The 18850-nt window shown below is 41.8% G+C and overlaps 2 protein-coding genes across 7 annotated transcripts in view; one reads left to right on the top strand and one right to left on the bottom strand.

Annotated features, from left to right (window-relative positions):
• Positions 1-18850, top strand: part of WHAMM (WASP homolog associated with actin, golgi membranes and microtubules) — a 95944-nt gene that overhangs the window by 36747 nt on the left and 40347 nt on the right. Inside the window, exons 3-4 of one of the 4 annotated variants that reach the window (XM_039480045.2) lie at positions 8255-8307; positions 17966-18079. The gene's annotated coding sequence lies outside the window, so the exon portion shown is untranslated. Of the gene's footprint in view, positions 1-8254; positions 8308-14169; positions 15422-17965; positions 18080-18850 lie in introns of those variants that run through there. The other 3 variants (XM_074399951.1, XM_039480048.2, XM_074399950.1) reach the window with 3 other exon arrangements.
• FSD2 (fibronectin type III and SPRY domain containing 2) overlaps positions 1-18850 on the bottom strand; it is a 53792-nt gene that overhangs the window by 30736 nt on the left and 4206 nt on the right. For all 3 annotated transcript variants that reach the window (XM_010350131.3, XM_010350134.3, XM_003921668.4), the window contains exons 2-3: positions 3387-4106; positions 3159-3254 (exon numbers count right to left, since the gene is read on the bottom strand). In XM_010350131.3, coding sequence (XP_010348433.1) covers positions 3159-3254; positions 3387-4028 — 738 coding nt within the window. In that variant the 5' untranslated portion in view covers positions 4029-4106. The remainder of the gene's footprint in view (positions 1-3158; positions 3255-3386; positions 4107-18850) is intronic.

Raw genomic sequence — 18850 nt, 5'->3', positions numbered from 1 at the left:
TACACATTTTCATTTATCTAATGACTCTAATCAGCCTGATTAGATAAATGAAAATGTGTACCTATCAGAATTATTTTAGTCCGTCTACTTTGTCCTCGCATCTCTTGTCAGGATGTTGAAATGAAAGTTGGAGGTGCTAGAACACAGGTGTCTCCAGCCTAGATCCCCAGGTATAATCTAAACAAAAGCACTGCTTTCTCTCCTGGCAGCATTTTGCAGTCCACCTCCAGTTCATTTACCTTCTGTCACCACGATAACTGAGCAGGGAGATTATCAGTGATGATTCCGCCCAATATTGGACCTTAATGTGGAAATATTTTCCTTGAGAGATTCCCATCTACCATTCCCTCATGAGCTCTTAACATCTCATGAGGCTTCTCTTCACTCCTTGGTGCTTGGATCGTACAAACACCAAGATTAAATCAACCAGGATCATATCAACTAGGGGAGAGACAAAGGCAAAGGGGGAACAAGGGTTGTGGCCAGGCAGCACTGCCTAATAAATGAGAAGATGCAGGAGAGCAGAGGGAGGGTTCTGACAATATTAATCCAGGAGCACAGTAGATGTGAAATATTCATACAGTATATGTTATTTATATTGTCCTCAGAGCTCTGCAAGTTCTGATGGATGTCATCCTCATCAGATGATGGGGACATTTCCAAGGAAGAGGATCTTATCATTCATTCAGAGAGTAATTACTGAACACCTGCTATGTCCATGGGACTTGCTCAGAATGGTGGAAGAGAAAGAAAGGCAACAGATGAACTTCCCAGTGTTGAGTATGAAAGGATGGCCACAGGGTCCTCACTGAAGATGAAGGGACTTTGATCTGAGAGTAAGCTGGCAGAGCAGAGTGTGAGAAGTTTTTTTTTTTGTTGTTGTTTGTTTGTTTTTGATGGAGCCTCGTTTTGTCACTCAGGCTGGAGTGCAGTGGAGCGACCTCAGCTCACTGTAACCTCTGCCTCTTGGGTTCAAGCGATTCTCCTGCCTCAGCCTCCCAAGAACCTGGAATTACAGGCGCCCACCACCATGCTCAGCTAATTTTTTTTTTTTGTATTTTTAGTAGAGACAGGGTAAAAAAAATTAGTAAAAATTTTGTATTTTTAGTAATTTTTTTTACCATATTGGCCAGGCTGATCTTGAACTCTTAACCTCAAGTGATCCACCCACTTTAGCCTCCCAAAGTGCTGAAATTATAGACGTGAGCTACTGTGCCAGCCAATGTAAGAAGTTTTGTCTTAGATGTTGTACACTTATCCCCTTCTACCACCACCCTATACTTGGCAGTGGAAGGGTTTGCCCCCTTCTCTGTGTCTTCCATGGGGGATTAGTGTAATAGCTCTCCTCCTTTGTAATATTGGGGGTGGAAAAGGTCTAGCTTCATGGGAAATTGTTCTGGGGCTTAGTTGATTCACATGAAATGCTCTTGTTGGTACCATCCGAGGCTACATTAATAGAAGTAGAGCAGTGCATGAAGAGAAGTGAGAGGGCAAGTCCTGACCTCCTCAGGCCTGGTTGACCTCACTTGGGAGGTTGGGTTGAGCTCTGGCATGATGATAATGGTGTACCATGTATCTACTAGGGCACAACAGGGGACTGTGGCATGTTTGATGACAGACATGGAAACTTATTAAGCTTACAAGAAATAGGTAACAGCTGAGGAAAGGAACACTTATCAAAAACAGGATGGGTATCTTGCAATGCCTTGTCAAGGCTGACCCATGAAAGAGGGACTAGTCTTATTCTCTGTAGCTCTAGGGGCCAATATGACTAGTGGGCAGAAGTTACAGAGCCACACCTTCTATCTCAGTCATGTTGGCATCTGGATCAAGGCTCACATTCTTCCTCATGTCAAGATTGGGAGAGAGAGGGGCTGTCAAAGGATAAAAACTCCTTTTCAATCCTAGAATTGTAAGCTTTTACTGATCTCTGAGGAAAGTCTGGAAATTGCTAACTAGACAAAGGCAACACATAAATTTATTTATTTATTTATTTGAGATGGAGTTATCTCTCTGTCACCCAGGCTGGAGTGCAGTGGCATGGTCTCAGATCATTGCAACCTCCACCTCCCAATTTCCAGTGATTCTCCTGCCTCAGCCTCCTGAGTAACTGGGACTACAGGCATGTGCCATCATGCCCAGCTAATTTTTTATTATTAGTAGAGACGGGGTTTTACCATGTTGGCCAGGCTGGTCTCCAACTCTTGACCTCAGGTGATCCGCCCACCTTGGCCTCCCAAAGTGCTGGGATTACATGCATGAGCCACTGCGCCTGGCCATAAATTTATTTTTTAAATGGATGCAGAGCTAAAAATATTCCTTTGTTAGAGTAGCAATCATTGGTAGAAGTAAGTATTTTGCCTCTTAAAACAACAAAAAAGTGTTTGACAGTCTACACCTGACTTTATGTTGTCAACATTATAGGTACCTCCAAAAGCCTAAAATTAACAACTCCCAAAACTAAGGAAATAACATGGAACTCCACTGTTTCTGGTTTCTCAAGTCGATGCACGAGGGAGCACCCCAGGGATTCTCAGTAAGACCTTCTACCCCAAAAAGAGATCCAGAACAAATAAACCAAAAAAGGCAAGGGCAAAAGAAAAGATATCCCCTCTTCACCACCTGGGCTCAAATGAGGGACTTTACTGAAGATGCTACCATGAAGTCATCTTTGTTAGAATAAGGATCTATCAAGTTGAATGATGAAAACAATATACATTAAAAAAAGAATTAGGATAAGGGTCTAAACCACATACAATTAGTGATTTGGGTAAAGGGGGATTAGGAGAAAATGAAGCCAGTGAAGGAGAGGGATTGTGATTGGGAAATTTCTGCCTTATTTACTCATGCAACAAACATGTATAAAATGCCTGCTCTGAAACATACTACGTAGTAGGACTAGGGATATTTCAACAGAAAACCCAGTGTCCACACCAAGAGCTTACAGTTCAGTAGGGAATGCTGACAGGTTATCGGTTCCATGACATCCACACCCAGGTGCTATGGGAGGTCGACAAAAACAGGGAGGAGAGTGGGGCAGTGGTGACTCCTCACATTCTAAGGAAACAGATTCTCTAACTCATACCAGAAACAGCTGCTTGACCTAGCCGCTGATGGAAGCAGTGTGAGTCTGATGATGTCTTCAAGTATGCTCTTACCTCCACAGTGATGAAAACCTCCTCCAAGTGATTTGCAAAGTTTTCCATATCGATTATCTGTTTTTCCAATTTGTACATGTTTTTGTGAATTTCATCCTATTCAACAGAGGATCACAAAGAAGATATTAATGTTACGTCTTGTCTCGCTCTTGTAGAGGGCACCTTACAAGTGTACTTGAGATACAAATGCAATATCAAGACAGAGAAGAACCAAGGAGACCTATTTACCTTGGCACTTTCCAGTGCTTCATTGAGTGGGATCACTTCATGCTCCTTATGTTCATCAAAAACCTTCTGAAAAGCTCTTATCGGAGTTTTACAAGTGACACAGAAGACATCAGCAGCTTCTTCTTCATCTTCTTCCTCGGGGATGACATAGCATTCATACTCCTCACTAGCACGGCCGTGCGTGTACCTGTAGACTTCCCGCAAGTCCTGGCACTGGCCTGCCGAGCCCCACCCTCCAAAGCCCAGGTCCTCGGCCTCCGCTGCCTCTCCACTAAGTCTCCAGTCTCTCTGCTCCCTGGCTGGGTCTCTCCTCTTCAACCCATAAGGAGGATATTCTGAAACTCCCATTCTGGGCATGTTTTCATCAACAAACTCATCCCCTAATTCGTGATCATCTTCAAGTCCGTGTAAGTGGACAAGTTCCTCCACTTCCTCTCGAAGGTCTCTTTGAGCATTACCATCCCCCACTCCTGTTGACTCATTGGCCATTTCAGCTTGGACTACTTCTTTCCTCATCCTAGTGTTCTCTTCTGGAAAGAGCTGCAGTCTGTCTTCAGAGTCATACAGGTCCATGTGGTAAAAGTGGAAATCCTTGGGAGTAGACCTGTCCAACCCTAGTTCCTCCCCCGATTCCTCCTCCATTGTAACTCTGGAAGTCCTCAGAAGCACCTTTATACAAGAAAGATCCTTCCTGGATACTTTATAGTGAATATTTGGGCCCTGGAACACAAAAAAGAGGAGGAAGATCAGTTCTGGAGAAGGGCATTGATGTAGATGATCATTAGATTGGGCTCTACTCAGAAAAATTTTAAAAATTATCTGTGTAGCTCAGTCATGTTTTCACTTTGAATCATCTGTTAAAAAAGGTTTATTTTCTATGGGGGGATGGGCTTTCTAAGGTTAAAAGAGACAAAAGAAATTACAAAAGAAAATGTTTAATAGATATGACCAACAAAATATTTCCCGTCTTATACACTAAAAAAAAAAAAAAAAAAAAAACCTTAAAAGGCAAAATAATGAGAAGCATCTCAGGAAATTTTTATTATTATTAATTTATTTTTGAGATGGAGTCTTACTCTATCGCCCAGGCTGGAGTGCAGTGTTGTGATCTTGGCTCACTGCAGCCTCTGCCTCCAGGGTGCAAGCAATTCCTGTGCCTCAACCTCCTAAGTAGCTGGGATTACAGGTGTGTAATGTATAATGTGCACAGACAATTCACAAAACAATTAATTTTGTATATCATAGTAGCTGCACACAAACATTTGAAAAAAACTGTACTTAAAAGTGACAGAACAGGCTTGGTGTGGTGGCTCATGCCTGTAATCCCAGTACTTTGGGAGGCTGAGACCAATGGATTGCTTGAGCTCAAGAGTTCGAGATCATCCTGTGAAACATGGCAAGACCCTCTCTCTATCAAAAATACAAAATAAATAAATAAAGCCACACATAGTGGTGTGTGCCTGTGGTCCCTGCTACTTGGGAGGCTGAGGTAGGAGGATCGCTTGAGCCTGGGGGTTGGAGTTTGCAATGAGCCTGAATCACACCACTGCACTCCAGCCTTCCAACCTAGGTGACAGAGCAAGACACTGTCTCAAAAAAAAAAGTAACAGAACAAATAAGTAGATGCTTTTTTGCCTTTTTGGTTAGCAAATATTTGAAAATATCAAAAATGATACTCCCGGCTGGATAAGGGGACAGTGAGGTGAGCACTCTCATATGCCGCTGGCTGGAATATAAACTGGCCCCATTTTTCTGAAGAACAAGCTTGGTAACCTGTGTCAGGAACCTTAAAAATGTTCATACTCTCAGTGGGGTGTGATGACTCATGCCTGTAATCCCAGCACTTTGGGAGGGCAAGGCAGGAGGATTGCTTGAGGCTAGGAGTTCGAGACCAGCCTAGGCAACATAGTGAAACCCCATGTCTACAAAAAATTTAAAAGTTTGCCAGGTGTGGTGGTGCATGCCTATAGTCCCAGCTACTTGGGAGGCTGAGGCAGTGAGCCATGATTGTACCACTGTACTCTAGCCTGGGCCGCAGAGCAAGACCCTGTCTCAAAAAAAAAAGTGTTTATACTCTCTAGCCTATCCACAGTCTCTAACCCAATAATCCTTTTCTGGAAGCTTGAGGAAAAATCCCAAATACAAGGAAAACAATTATTTTATGTAAAAATGTCCACCACATAATTGTTTTAAGTAGCAAGAACTTTTTTTAAAGGTCTGATGATTAGGAATAGGGCCAAGTAAGTTGGAGTATGTACACTACATAGAATACAAAGCAGCTTTAACATGTTCATGGAGAGCAAATGATAACTTGGAAAGAGACTTCAATATGATGTTAAGCAAAATGAACAGAATGCCCATTATATGTAGAATATGATGTCCACTATTTTAATGAAGTGCATAAAATCAAGAAGGATATAATAATAACAATAGTCACAGTAAATACAATATTAATACTACTTCTTGAACACTTATCATATGCCTTTTCTGTGTTAGGCAGTTTGTATATACTTTATCCCAACATCGACCCTATGTGGCAGGCACTGCTATTATCCCCATTTTGCAGATGAGACAACTGTGTCTCAGGGAGGGTATCCTGTGTAAGACCGCACAGTTGGTATATTATTGAACTGGGATTTGAGCCTTAATTGGTGTGGCAGCTATGAGACTGTGCTTCACAGATATCCAACTACAGGGAGTGTAATTGATTGGAGGTTTCAGTTGCCCTCTGAGGTTCATTGCTGCATAGCATGGAAGACTCACTTGCCACAAACATCTGCCATCCAGTGACAAGCACAGCCAGGGATTCCATTTCTGGTTGATACATAACTCCTTTGAGCCCTCCTCTAGGGGGATTCCAGCTACTCAGGAGGCTGAGGTGGGAGGATCATTTGAACCCAGGAGTTCAAGACCAGCCTGGGCAATATAGCAAGACCCTGTCTCTTAAAAAACAAAGAGAAAAACTTCTCTGATGGCCAGAAGAGTTGGCTGGAGGATTCCCTGACAGCTTGCCATTGCTTTCTTAGCTGCGTGGTAGTCCGGGATACTCACCTGAACCTTCCCTCTTGCTCTCCTTCAGCCAGGGTCAGACTTTCATCATGGTCTGACAGTTCTTTCAGCCTTTCCTACCTTCCTCCCCATTTTCTCTCTCACACAGGTGTTTCCTCTAATAAATTATTTTCCATCTTGTGCCTTTTTCTTGGAGAACCAGATTAACACAGCCTGTTGGACTCTGAAGTCCTTGCTTTCTTCCTGGAATAGAGCTGCCACTGTGTTTTATTAATTCTTTTTTGTAACAGTTTTATTAAGGTATAATTTATGTACCATACAATTCACCTGTTAAAAGTGTATACTTGAGTGGTTTTTAGTATACTCACACATGTGTGTGGTGATCACCACAGTCAGTTTTAGAGCAGGTATTTTATTTTATTTTATTTTATTATTATTATTATTTTTTTCTTTTTTTTTTTTTTTTTTTGAGACGGAGTTTCGCTCTTGTTACCCAGGCTGGAGTGCAATGGCACGATCTTGGCTCACCGCAACCTCCGCCTCCTGGGTTCAAGCAATTCTCCTGCCTCAGCCTCCTGAGTAGCTGGGATTACAGGCACGTGCCACCATGCCCAGTTAATTTTTTGTATCTTTAGTAGAGACGGGGTTTCACCATGTTGACCAGGATGGTCTCGATCTCTTGACCTTGTGATCCACCCGCCTCGGCCTCCCAAAGTGCTGGGATTACAGGCTTGAGCCACCGCGCCCGGCTATTATTATTTTTTTTTTTTGAGAAGGAGTTTCACTCTTGTTGCCCAGGCTGGAGTGCAATGGCATGATCTTGGCTCACTACAACCTCCACCTCCTGGGATCAAGTGATTATCCTGTCTCAGCCTCCCGAGTAGCTAGGATTACAGGAATGTGCCACTATGTCCAGTTTTAGTAGAGACAGGTTTTTTTTTTTTAGTAGTGACAGGGTTTTTTTTAGTAGAGACAGGGTTTTAGTAGAGTCAGGGTTTCTCTGTGTTGGTCAGGCTGTTCTCAAATTCCCAACCTTAGGTGATCTGCTGTCCTCGGCCTCCCAAAGTGCTGGGATTACAGGTGTGAGCCACCTCACCTGGCCTAGAGCATGTATTTTTAATTTTTAAAGAAAATTTTTTGAAACATGGTCTCCCTCTGTCACCCAAGCTGGAGTGCAGTGGCACCATCTTGGCTCACTGCAATCTCTGCCTCCTGGGCTCAGGTGATCCTCGTACCTCAGCCTCCCAAGTATCTGGGACTACAGGCATGTGCCACCATGACTGGCTAATTTTTAAATTTTTTTTTTGTAGAGACGGGGTCATGCCATGTTGCCCAGGCTGATATTGAACTCCTGAGTTCAAGGGATCCTCCTGCCTCAGCCTCCCAAAGTGCTGGGATTACAGGCGTGAGCCACTGTGCCCAGCCATAATTTTAGAGCATTTTTATCACCTCAAAAAGAAATACTGTACCCTTTAGCTGTCACCACCAGCATTCTCCCATCTCCCCTAGCCCTAAGCGACAACTAATCTACTTTCTGTCTCTATTGATTTTCCTGTTTGGACATTTCCTATAAACAGAATCATATAGTATATGATCTTTTGCAACTGGCTTCTTTCACTGACCATAATGTTTTCAAGGTTCATCCAGGTCGTAGCATGTATCAGTATTTCATTTGGTTTTTAGGACCAGAAAAATATTCTGTTGTATGGATATACCATATTTTGTTTGTTCACGCATTAGTTGATTCGGGTGGTTTGCCATTTTGTTTGGATTGTTTCTACCTTTTGGCTATTTTAAATAATACTGCTAAAAACATTTGTGTACAGATTTTTGTGTGAATATGTTTTCTTCTCTTTTAGATATATACTTTGGAGTGAGTAAACACCTTGGAGTGGGATCACTGGATCAAATGGTAACTTATATTTAACTTTGTGAGAAACCGCCAAACTATTTTCCAAATTGTCTGCACCATTTTACATTCCTGCCAGCAGCATAGGAAAGCTTGGATTTCTCCACATTCTTGTCACACTTGTTATTATCTGACTGTTTCATTCAGTCATCCTAGTGGATATGAAATTGTATCTCATTGTGATTTTGATTTGCATGCCCGTGATGAATAATGCTGTCAGGTATCTTTCATGTACTTAACGGCCATTTGTATACCCGCTTTGAAGAAATGCCTCTTCAAATCTTTTGCCCATTTTTAAATTGGGTTATTTGCCTTTTTATTATTGAGCTCTAAGAGTTCTTTATGTATTCTGGATTCTAGTCCACTGTCAGATATGTAAATTACAAATATTTTTCTTCTATTCTGTAAAGTGTCCTTTTATTTTCTTGATGATGTCCCTTGAAGCACAAAAGGTTTTAATTTTGATGAAGTCTAGTTTATCTATTTTTCTGTTGTTGCTGCTGCTTGTGCTTTTGGTGTCATGTCTAATAATCCATTGCCAAATTTAATATAAATCCCACTTGATCATAATAGTTAATACTGTTTCTTTTTTGTTGTTGTTTTTTAAGAGGGATTACAGGCATGAGCCACCATGTCTGGCCTAATTTTTTGTTATATGCAGCTAGATTCAGTTTGCTAACATTTTGTTGAGGATTTTGAATTCATATTCCTAATAGATACTGGCCTGAAGTTTTGGGGTTTTTTCCTTGTGGTATCTTTCTCTGGTTTTGTTATCAGCGTAGTATGTCTCATAGAAGGAGTTGGGAAGTATTCCTGTTCTTCTGTTTTTTTGGAAGAGTATGTAAAGAATTGGTATTATTGCTTCTTTCAATGTTTGATAGAATTCACCAGTGAAGCCACCTGGTCCTAGACTTTTCTCTGTGGGTGGTTTATTATTATTATTATTACTAATTTTTTTTGAGACAGGTTCTCACTCTGTCACCCAGGCTGGAGTGCAGTGGCGCAATCTTGGCTCACCGCAACCTCCACCTCCCAGATTCAAGTGATTTTCCTGCCTCAGCCTCCTGAGTAGCTGGGATTACAGGCATCTGCCACTACACTTGGCTAATTTGTATTTTTAGTAAAGACGGGGTTTCATCTTGTTGGCCAGGCTTTTTTTTTCACATCAAGAAATAATTTTATCCAAAAGGAATTCAGATGGAAGATATATTTAGCATCCATTCATATATTAGTAACTTATACATGTATTGTCAAGTATGACATCCATAAAAGCACTGAACAGTTTCTTACACGTTCCGCCAGACTTCTGGCTTACTTTATGTGTCACTTCCACGACTACCAACCACACATATAGAGACTAGAAGAGACTTAGCAAATATGGCTTTCCAGGAATTTTTCAAAATAAGAAAGGAAATGTATGTTGAAATATAGCATAAGTAGCATTGGGGCCCTCAATTTACTTTGGAAAGAGCTGTGAGTTTTTTTTGTTTTTGTTTTTGTTTTGAGATGGAGTTTTGCTCTTTTTGCCCAGGCTGGAGTACAGTGGCACAATCTCGGCTCACCACAACCTCTGCCTCCTGGGTTTAAGTGATTCTCTTGCATCAGACTCCTGAGTAGTTGGGATTACAGGCATGTGCCACCATGCCCAGCTAATTTTGTATTTTTAGTAGAGACAGGGTTTCTTCATGTTGGTCAGGCTGGTCTCAAACTGCCGATCTCAGGAGATCCACCCACCTTGGCCTCCCAAAGTGCTGGGATTACAGGCATGAGCCACTGCACCCGGCAAGAGCTGGTTTTTAAATTATTAATCTCTTTACTTAAGCCTATTTAGATTGTGTATTTCTCCTTGGGTCTGTTTTGGTACTTTGTGACTTGCTATGAAATGCCTATTTCATTTAAATTATCTAATTTATTTTTTCAAATACGATTGTTCATGGTATTTCTTTTTAATCTTTTTTATTTCTGTATGCTTGGTAGTAATGCCCCTTTTTCATTTCTGATTCTAGTAATTTGATTCTTCTCTCATTTTTTTCTTGGTTAACGCTCTAACTAGAGGTTTGTCAATTTTGTTGATTACTTCAAATAATCTGTTTTTTGGTTTCTTTAATTTTCTCTATCGTTTTTCTATTCTCTATTTCATTAATTTCCACTCTACTATTTATTATTTCCTTCCTTTGCTTGTTTTGTTTAGTTTGCTCTTCTTTTTTCAGTTTCTTAATATATTGATTCGACATCTTTCTTCCTGTTAAATATAGGTATTTATGGCTATAAGTTTTCCACTAATCACTGCTTTCGCTGCATCCCACAAGTTTTCTTTCCTTTTTTTTTGAGACGGAGTTTCACTCTTGTTACCCAGGCTGGAGTGTAATGGTGCGATCTCAGCTCACTGCAACCTCCGCCTCCTGGGTTCAAGCAGTTCTCCTGCCTCAGCCTCCTGAGTAGCTGGGATTACAGGCACGTGCCACCATGCCCAGCTAAGTTTTTGTATTTTTAGTAGAGACGGGGTTTCATCATGTTGACCAGGATGGTCTCGATCTCTTGACCTCGTGATCCACCCGCCTCAGCCTCCCAAAGTTCTGGGCATCCCTCAAGTTTTCATATGTTTTATCTTCATGTGTGTTCATCTCAAAGTATTTTTAAACTTTCATTTTGATTTCTTCTTTGACCCATTGGTTATTGAGGAATGTGTTGTTTAATTTTCATATATTTGTAAGTTTTCTTTTTGTTATTAATTTCTATTTGCATTCCACTGCAATCAGAAAACATTTTGTATTATTTCTATCCTTTTAAATTTATTGAGGTTTGTTTTAGGGGCTAGCATATAGTCTGTCTTAGAAAATGTTCCATAGGCATTTGGGAAGAATGTGTATATTCTGCTTCTGCTGTTGTTGGGTAGAGTGTTACATAGATGCCTGTTAGGTCCAGTTGGTTTACAGTATAATTTAAGTCTTCTGTTTCCTTGTTGATCTTCTGCTTAGTTGTTCTATCCATTATTTAAAGCAGAGTATTGAAGTCTTCAACCTTTATTGTTAGAGTTTCCATTTCTACCTTCGTGTCCGTTTTTCTTTGGCATATTTTCATGTTCTTTAGTTAGGTGCATATGCATATGTAATTGTCATGTCTTCCTGATGGATTGGATCTTTTCTAATGATAGCATATCCCTCTTTATCTCTACTAACACTTTTTTTTTTTTTTTTTTTTTTTTTTTTTGAGACGGAGTTTCGCTCTTGTTACCCAGGCTGGAGTGCAATGGTGCGATCTCGGCTCACCGCAACCTCCGCCTCCTGGGCTCAGGCAATTCTCCTGCCTCAGCCTCCTAAGTAGCTGGGATTACAGGCATGCACCACCACGCCCAGCTAGTTTTTTTGTATTTTTAGTAGAGACAGGGTTTCACCATGTTGACCAGGATGGTCTCGATCTTTCGACCTCGTGATCCACCCGCCTCGGCCTCCCAAAGTGCTGGGATTACAGGCTTGAGCCACCGCGCCCGGCCCACTTTTTTGTTTTAAATCCATTTTTTTCCTGATGTCGATACAGCCCCTCTAGCTTTCTTGTGGTTGCTGTTTATATGATTTATCTTTTTCTATCCTTTTAGTTTCAACCTATTTGTATTTTTGAATCTAAAGTGTGTATCTTGTAGACAACATAATGTTGACTATATTGTTAATTTTTAAATTGATTTATTATGATAAGCTTCCTAAGAATTTCTAAATTACAACACTTTGTTGGAGGAGCTCAAGCTAAGATGTCTTTTTTCCATATAACAAAATGGAATTTCCTGTGAAATATAACACACCCCCAAAGAAAATCCTCCCCAGAACCTGATAATGAACATTCCAATTCGTAGTAGGATAATAAACCAGAGGTTAGAAGAAGATTAACATCTACAAGTCTCTGAGAATTAAATATAGGCATTTACAGCTGTATCAGAGGAAGACAGTTCACTCTAAAGGAGTATTAGGCTGGGTGCAGTAGCTCACACCTGTAATCCCAGAACTTTGGGAGGCTGAGGTGGGCAGATTGCTTGAGCTCAGGAGTTTGAGACCAGATTGGGCAATATGGTAAAACCCTGTCTTTACCAAAAATACAAAAAAATTTAGCTAGGTGTGGTGGTACATGTCTGTAATCCCAGCTACTTGGGAGGCTGAGGCAGGAGTCTCTTGAGCCCAGAAGATGGAGGTTGCAGTGAGCTCAGATTGCACCCCTGTACTTCAGCCTGGGTGACGGAGCAGGACTCCATCTCAAAAAAAAAAAAAAAAGATATTAGATGATAGGAGAATTACGATAGGAGAGTAATTATAAAGAGAGCACTAAAGGATACTGTAAGACTGAAAGACTAACACAGGATAAACTTGACAGGGAGTTCAAATGTCATAGAAGTTGTGACTGCAACCCACATCATGGCAAACAGAAATGTCCTGGCCAGAGCTGGTCCCCAGTAGCTTTACAAGCAAGAAAAACATATGGAAACACAGGTGAACCAAGGCTGACTGGCAGCTGAGCTGAGAAAGTTGGCAGCATTGCTGTGGGTATAAGGCATATTAGGAGGACCAAGGGAAAGTGGTCACCAGGCCTCATGAGAGACCCTGAGCCACAGTCACCCAGATGAGCTGTTCTCAGCTGCTTGACCCTCAGAAACCATTCAAGAGAATAAATATTTGTTGTTTTGAGCTGCCAAGTTTTGAAATAATTTGTTATGTCACAATAGATGACTAATTCATTGTCCCAGACTAAAAACAAAGTTTCCACCTAGCTTTCCCCCCGGCTGCTATTCTCTGTTTCACCTCTTTTCATATCCAGACTCTGTCAAAGGGTGCCATTTCCACCACCACGCTTCAGGCTATGGCATCTGCATGCAAAGACTTTCCAAGGGGTACACGGGCATAGATAGCTTCAGGAGCATCAGCTTCCAGATGTTCAACCTCATATTTAATCTTTCCACTCTGCCTGGGAAGTAGCCAGTATTTGAAGCTTCATGTAGATTTTTTTTTTTTTTGCAATAGCCTTTCTTCTCTTTATTACGAAAGTAAAACTGCCTCTCACTCATCCTGAATATTTCATTGCACTGTAAGATTTCATTGATTGAGAATTTAAAAAAAAACAAACCTCCAGGGGACTAAATGGGAGGATAATTTGAAGTATTGGTATCAATGGTAGAGCCTGAGTGACATTAATGAATGCGTAAGAAAAAGATTTTTTTCAAGCTGAGTGGTTTCCAGTTCTTTGCTTTCAATAAAATTGAAGGAGGAGCTAATCAAATTGTCAGCTAATATATAATTAAAAATAATTTTTCATGATAGATCATTGTGTACTTTTTGACACACATTTCAGAAAGAGTTCAAATATATGAGTGACATTGCTGTAATAAAACACTTTGATTTCCATCAATGTTTGACTAAGGTGGGGAGCAGGGTTGCTCAGTGCTCACGTAAACCAAATGAAAGGCAGAAAGACAATTGACCCTAATTCCTGTTGCAGTCTAAAATATATTATTTCTATCAATGGATACACAAATTAACTTTTTTTTTTTTAACAAAACTTCCATCTACCTCATTAAGAAATGCATTTCCGGCCGGGCATGGTGGCTCAAGCCTGTAATCCCAGCACTTTGGGAGGCCGAGGCGGGTGGATCACGAGGTCAAGAGATCAAGACCATCCTGGTCAACATGGTGAAACCCCATCTCTACTAAAATACAAAAAAAAAAAAGTAGATGGGCATGGTGGCACATGCCTGTAATCCCAGCTCCTCAGGAGGCTGAGGCAGGAGAATTGCCTGAACCCAGGAGGTGGAGGTTGCGGTGAGCCGAGATCGCAGCAGCCTGGGTAACAAGAGCGAAACTCCGTCTCAAAAAAAAAAAAAAAAAAAAAAAATTAGCCAGGCATGGTGGCGCATGCCTGTAATCCTGGCTGCCTGGGAGGCTGAGGCAGGAGAATCACTTGAATCCGGAAGGTGGAGGTTGCAGTGAGCCGAGATGGTGCCATTGCACTCCAGCCTGGGCAAAAAGAGTGAAACTGCCTCTCAAAAAACTAACACAACACGACAACAACAACAAAAAACCCAAAACCAACCAAACAAAAAAAAACAAACTAGCCCAGTGTGGTGGTGTGAGCCTGTAGTCCCAGCTACTTGAGACACTAAGGCATGGGAGGATCACTGTAGCTTGGAAGATTGGGCTGCAGTGAGCTATTATCTTGCCACTGCATGCCAGCCTGAGTGACTGAGCAAGAGATCCTGTCGAAAGAAAGAAGAAGGGTTAGGGTCCTATCAGGGGATGGGGGGACTAGGGGAGGGATAGCATTAGGAGAAATACCTAATGTAGATAACAGGGTAATGGATTCAGCACACTACCATGGCAGGTGTATACCTGTGTAACAAACATGCACGTTCTGCATATGTACCCCAGAGCTTAAAGTATAATAAAAATAAATAAAAATTAAAAAAAAGAAAGAAAGAAAGAGAGAAAGGGAGAGAGAGAGAGGGGGAAAAAAGGAAGGAAGGAAGAAGGGAAGGAAGGAGAAAAGAGAGAAAGAAAACAAAATAAAAATATTACATTAGGATGAAGTGCTGATGAGATGTAAAATGGAAATACAAGTTCAAGGAGAAAAAAATGTAAAATTTCTAGTGTTACAGAAGAGTTTGTTCTTGCATTTAAAAATTGTATTTATTCATTCATTTATTTATTGACACAGGGTCTCACACTGTCACCCAGGCTGGAGTGCAGGGGTGGGATCATCAATCACTGCAGCCTCAGCCTCTAAAGCTCAAGTGATCCTTCTGTCTTGGCATACCAAGCAGCTGGGACTACAGGTGTGCACCACCGTGCTCTGCTAATTTTTTATTTTTATTTTTAGTAGAGACAGGGTTTCGCTATGTTGCCCAGGCTGGTCTCAAACTCCTGGACTTAAGTAATCCTCCATCCTCAGTCTCCCAGTTGTATTCTGATACAATTCTCTTCTTAGAAATAAGATTTACAAATATTTTCTCTTTCATTCTCTGAGTCGTCTTTTTACATTCTTGATGGCACAAAAGTTTTTAATTTTGGTGAAGTCTAATCTGTGTTTTTCTTTTTGGTTTGTGTTTCTGGTTCCATATCTGAGAAATTGCTGCCTAATCGAGGTAATTTAACTTTTAATAACAGTTGTTGGATAACACAATGTTCTAAGGGGGTTCTTTTTTTTTTTTTTTTTTTTTTTTTGAGACAGAGTTTCACTCTTGTTACCCAGGCTGGAGTGCAATGGCGCAATCTCGGCTCACCGCAACCTCCATCTCCTGGGTTCAGGCAATTCTCCTGCCTCAGCCTCCTACTAAGGGGGTTCCTAAGTAAAAGGTCCACATACTGCAGTCTGGATTCTAATCCCGACATACCACTAAAACTGTTCTTGCTCATTTTGTTAGAAAAGCAGCTGTTTTTAAATTTATCTGCACGAGTCGCAAATAGGTACAATAGATACTCAAATACTGACCTAAATTTCCAACCATCATAACTGTTGTACCGTGGTAATTCATCTGCACGGGTACTATCAACAACCAATTTCTACATAAAACCAGGAATTACGTGAACTGCTTATCTGATTCCATAGTATCTTTTTTAAAAAGAAGCTTATTGATCTATAATTGACATACCACAAAATTCATGTTTCAAGTGCACAATTCAACAATTTTTAGTAAATTCCCCAAATTGTGCAGCCATCCCCATTTAAAAATTGTGGTAGACCTAATACCTTTTAAAAAAGCTAATATTATTAAACTATTTCAATATGACATATATACAGTATTTTGAGAAAAATAAGCAAAATATTTCAAGATACAGTTTAGCACTTTTTTCCGTTATCCATCACTTTTGTGATCCAGTTTTCCTTAACTTCCGTTTATGCAGCCAGCTGTCTGTCTTCCCTGTTTGTTCCACAGTTGTACACAGAAAACAGAAGTCAAGTTCAACAGCTTCCTATCAACTGTTTATCTTTCTGCAGTGATGAACTGTCACTTCTGCTAACAGACTGTCCTTTTAATAGCCACTTAACAAACTATACATATGTATGTTATTATTATTATTTTTTTGAGATGGAGTTTCGCTCTTGTTGCCCAGGCTGGAGTGCAATGGTGTGATCTTGGCTCACTGCAACCTCCACCTCCTGGGTCCAAGTGGTACTCCTGCTTCAGCCTCCCAAGTAGCTAGGATTATAGGCATGCACCACCATACCTGACTACTTTTGTATTTTTAGTAGAGATGGGCTTTCTCCATGTTGGTCAGGCTACTCTTGAACTCATGACCTCAAGTGATCCACCTGCCTTGGTCTCCCAAAGTGCTGGGATTACAGGCATGAGACATCATGCCTGGCTCTCAACCTGTATTTTTTAAAAGCCGTTAATTTTTCTTTCCACTACCTCCACTGTTTTTTTGTTTGTTTGTTTTGTTTTTTACAGGGTCTTGCTCTGTTGTCCACGTTGAAGTGCAGTAGTGTGATAGCTCACTGCAGGCTTGACCTCCTGGGCTCAAGCAATCCTCCCACCTCAGCCTCCCGAGTAGCTGAGATCACAGGCATGCACCACCACGCCCAGCATGGTGGTGGGTGACTGTAATCCCAGCTACTCGGGAGACTGATGCATGAGAATCACTTGAACCTGGGAGGTGAAGGTCAGTGAGCCAAGATCACTCCACTGCACTCCAGTCTGGGGACAGAGTGAGATTCTGTCTTAAAAAAACAAACAAACGAAAAAAAGCTCCTCAGTCAAGCTCTTGCTTATCTAAGTCCAGCCAATCAGTAACAAAAGACCCAAGAAACTATAACCACTATAACTATAAGCTCCTATCTCAGGGGGCTAGGGACTTCCCTGGAGCCCCAAATGTGCAGTTAGATTTAAACTCCAACCTAGAGTTACCCCTTCTTCATTTTAATGCTAAAAATCACACTGGGATGGAGAATTAGAATGCTAATGCTACATAGAATGTTTGAAGAAGCTTGTTAGGCCACTGTGCAAGCCCTAGAAAAACCCTCCTACACATGCCTTAATGTAAACTTTCCTCATAGAAAATCTTTATAAAACTAACCCACACACTGCTGCCCTCAAGGAGCAGCCCGTTCTTTTCTTCTTCAGTGCTGGCTTCCTTGTGCACAAGCCAAAATGAACTTTCTCTTTGCTGCTGTATCTGGTGATCTCTTTTGATTTCTATCCTGGGAGATTACAAGAACGCAGGATGCTGGTAACATTTTGATCCACAAACAGGAGGTTTTGATGCCATTGATGGAACGCTGTCCTGCTCTTAAGCCGGGGGGTCTTTAGCCACTTCAGCTAGGGCTTTGTACCAAATGTCACTCCCCCAGTTAATCATGGCCACACCTTGCCCTGGAAGTCCCTCACATTGCCCTCCATGGGCTCACCCTGGGTCTTTCTGACAGCAAGACAAAAACACAGGAACCAAACAGCCTTCCCTGATGATAGAGGGGTTGGGGAGGTGAGAGCTGGGAGTGTGACTACACAGACTCAGCACTGGTGAGCCCCTGGGGACCTTCTGTCTTCTCCTCTTCACTCGGAAGAGCCCATGGGATGCTGTTTTCTAGGTACTCCATCAGCACCACACAGAGAGATCAACCTCCAGCGGTCATTAGTGACAAAGATGCTGCTATCCTAACCCAATGCCATATGTGTTACTGGTTTCAGAGATCTGCATCCCCATAAGGAAGCCTTACTCCTGAGACTCCAAGACTTGGGAACATCACTCTTGGTATTCTCCCGTTCTCTATTGCTCCAAAACTCTTCACATGGAACATAATGGTAAATATCACTTCAGTAACACCTGCTGAGGCTGAGATACCATGACCACTCAGGGTTAAGTCACACAAGGCACCTGCTCCACCATGTCTTGGTCCACGCCACTTGGGGCCACAGACAGGATCAGGTCCACCTCCCAGATGGAGAGAAGGATGAGTGGAGGCAGACTTCCAGAGGCAGCATCACAAAGCCAGTGGTTTCCAGATACCAGGGTTTTGTCTCCACAGCATCTATGACTTATGAAGACTCCAGAATTTTCTTTTTGGGGAGGTTACTACTAAGAAACCTGTCCACCGGCCAGGCATGATGGCTCACGCTTGTAATCCCAGCACTTTGGAAGGCCGAGGCAGGCAGATCACCTGTGGTCGTGAGTTCAAGACCAGCCTGTTCAACATGGAGAAACCCTGTGTCTACTAAAAATACAAAATTAGCTGGATGTGGTGGCATGCACCTGTAATCCCAGCTACTCGAGTGGTTGAGGCAGGAGAATCACTTGAACCTGGGAGGTGGAGATTGTGGTGAGCCGAGATCATGCCACTACACTCCAGCCTGGGTGACAAGAGCAAAACTCTGTCTCAAAAAAAGAAACCTGTCCATCATCAGACCCTGGCTGGGGCAGGCCTAGCTCCTCACTAATGCAGCCTGTACAGAGGACTGGAGAAGTGTGGCTTCAAGTTAACTAGGGCACAACTTCTCACACTGAATCTGCATCCCGGCAAAACTAGTGCTGAGCTGGACCAGCAAGTGGCTCCCTCCATACATACCAGACCCAAG

The sequence above is a fragment of the Saimiri boliviensis genome, chromosome 5 (genome assembly GCF_048565385.1).
Source record: "Saimiri boliviensis isolate mSaiBol1 chromosome 5, mSaiBol1.pri, whole genome shotgun sequence".
Lineage (NCBI taxonomy): Eukaryota > Metazoa > Chordata > Mammalia > Primates > Cebidae > Saimiri > Saimiri boliviensis.
Note: the sequence above shows the minus strand (reverse complement) of the source record. Positions and strands in the feature narration are given on the sequence as shown.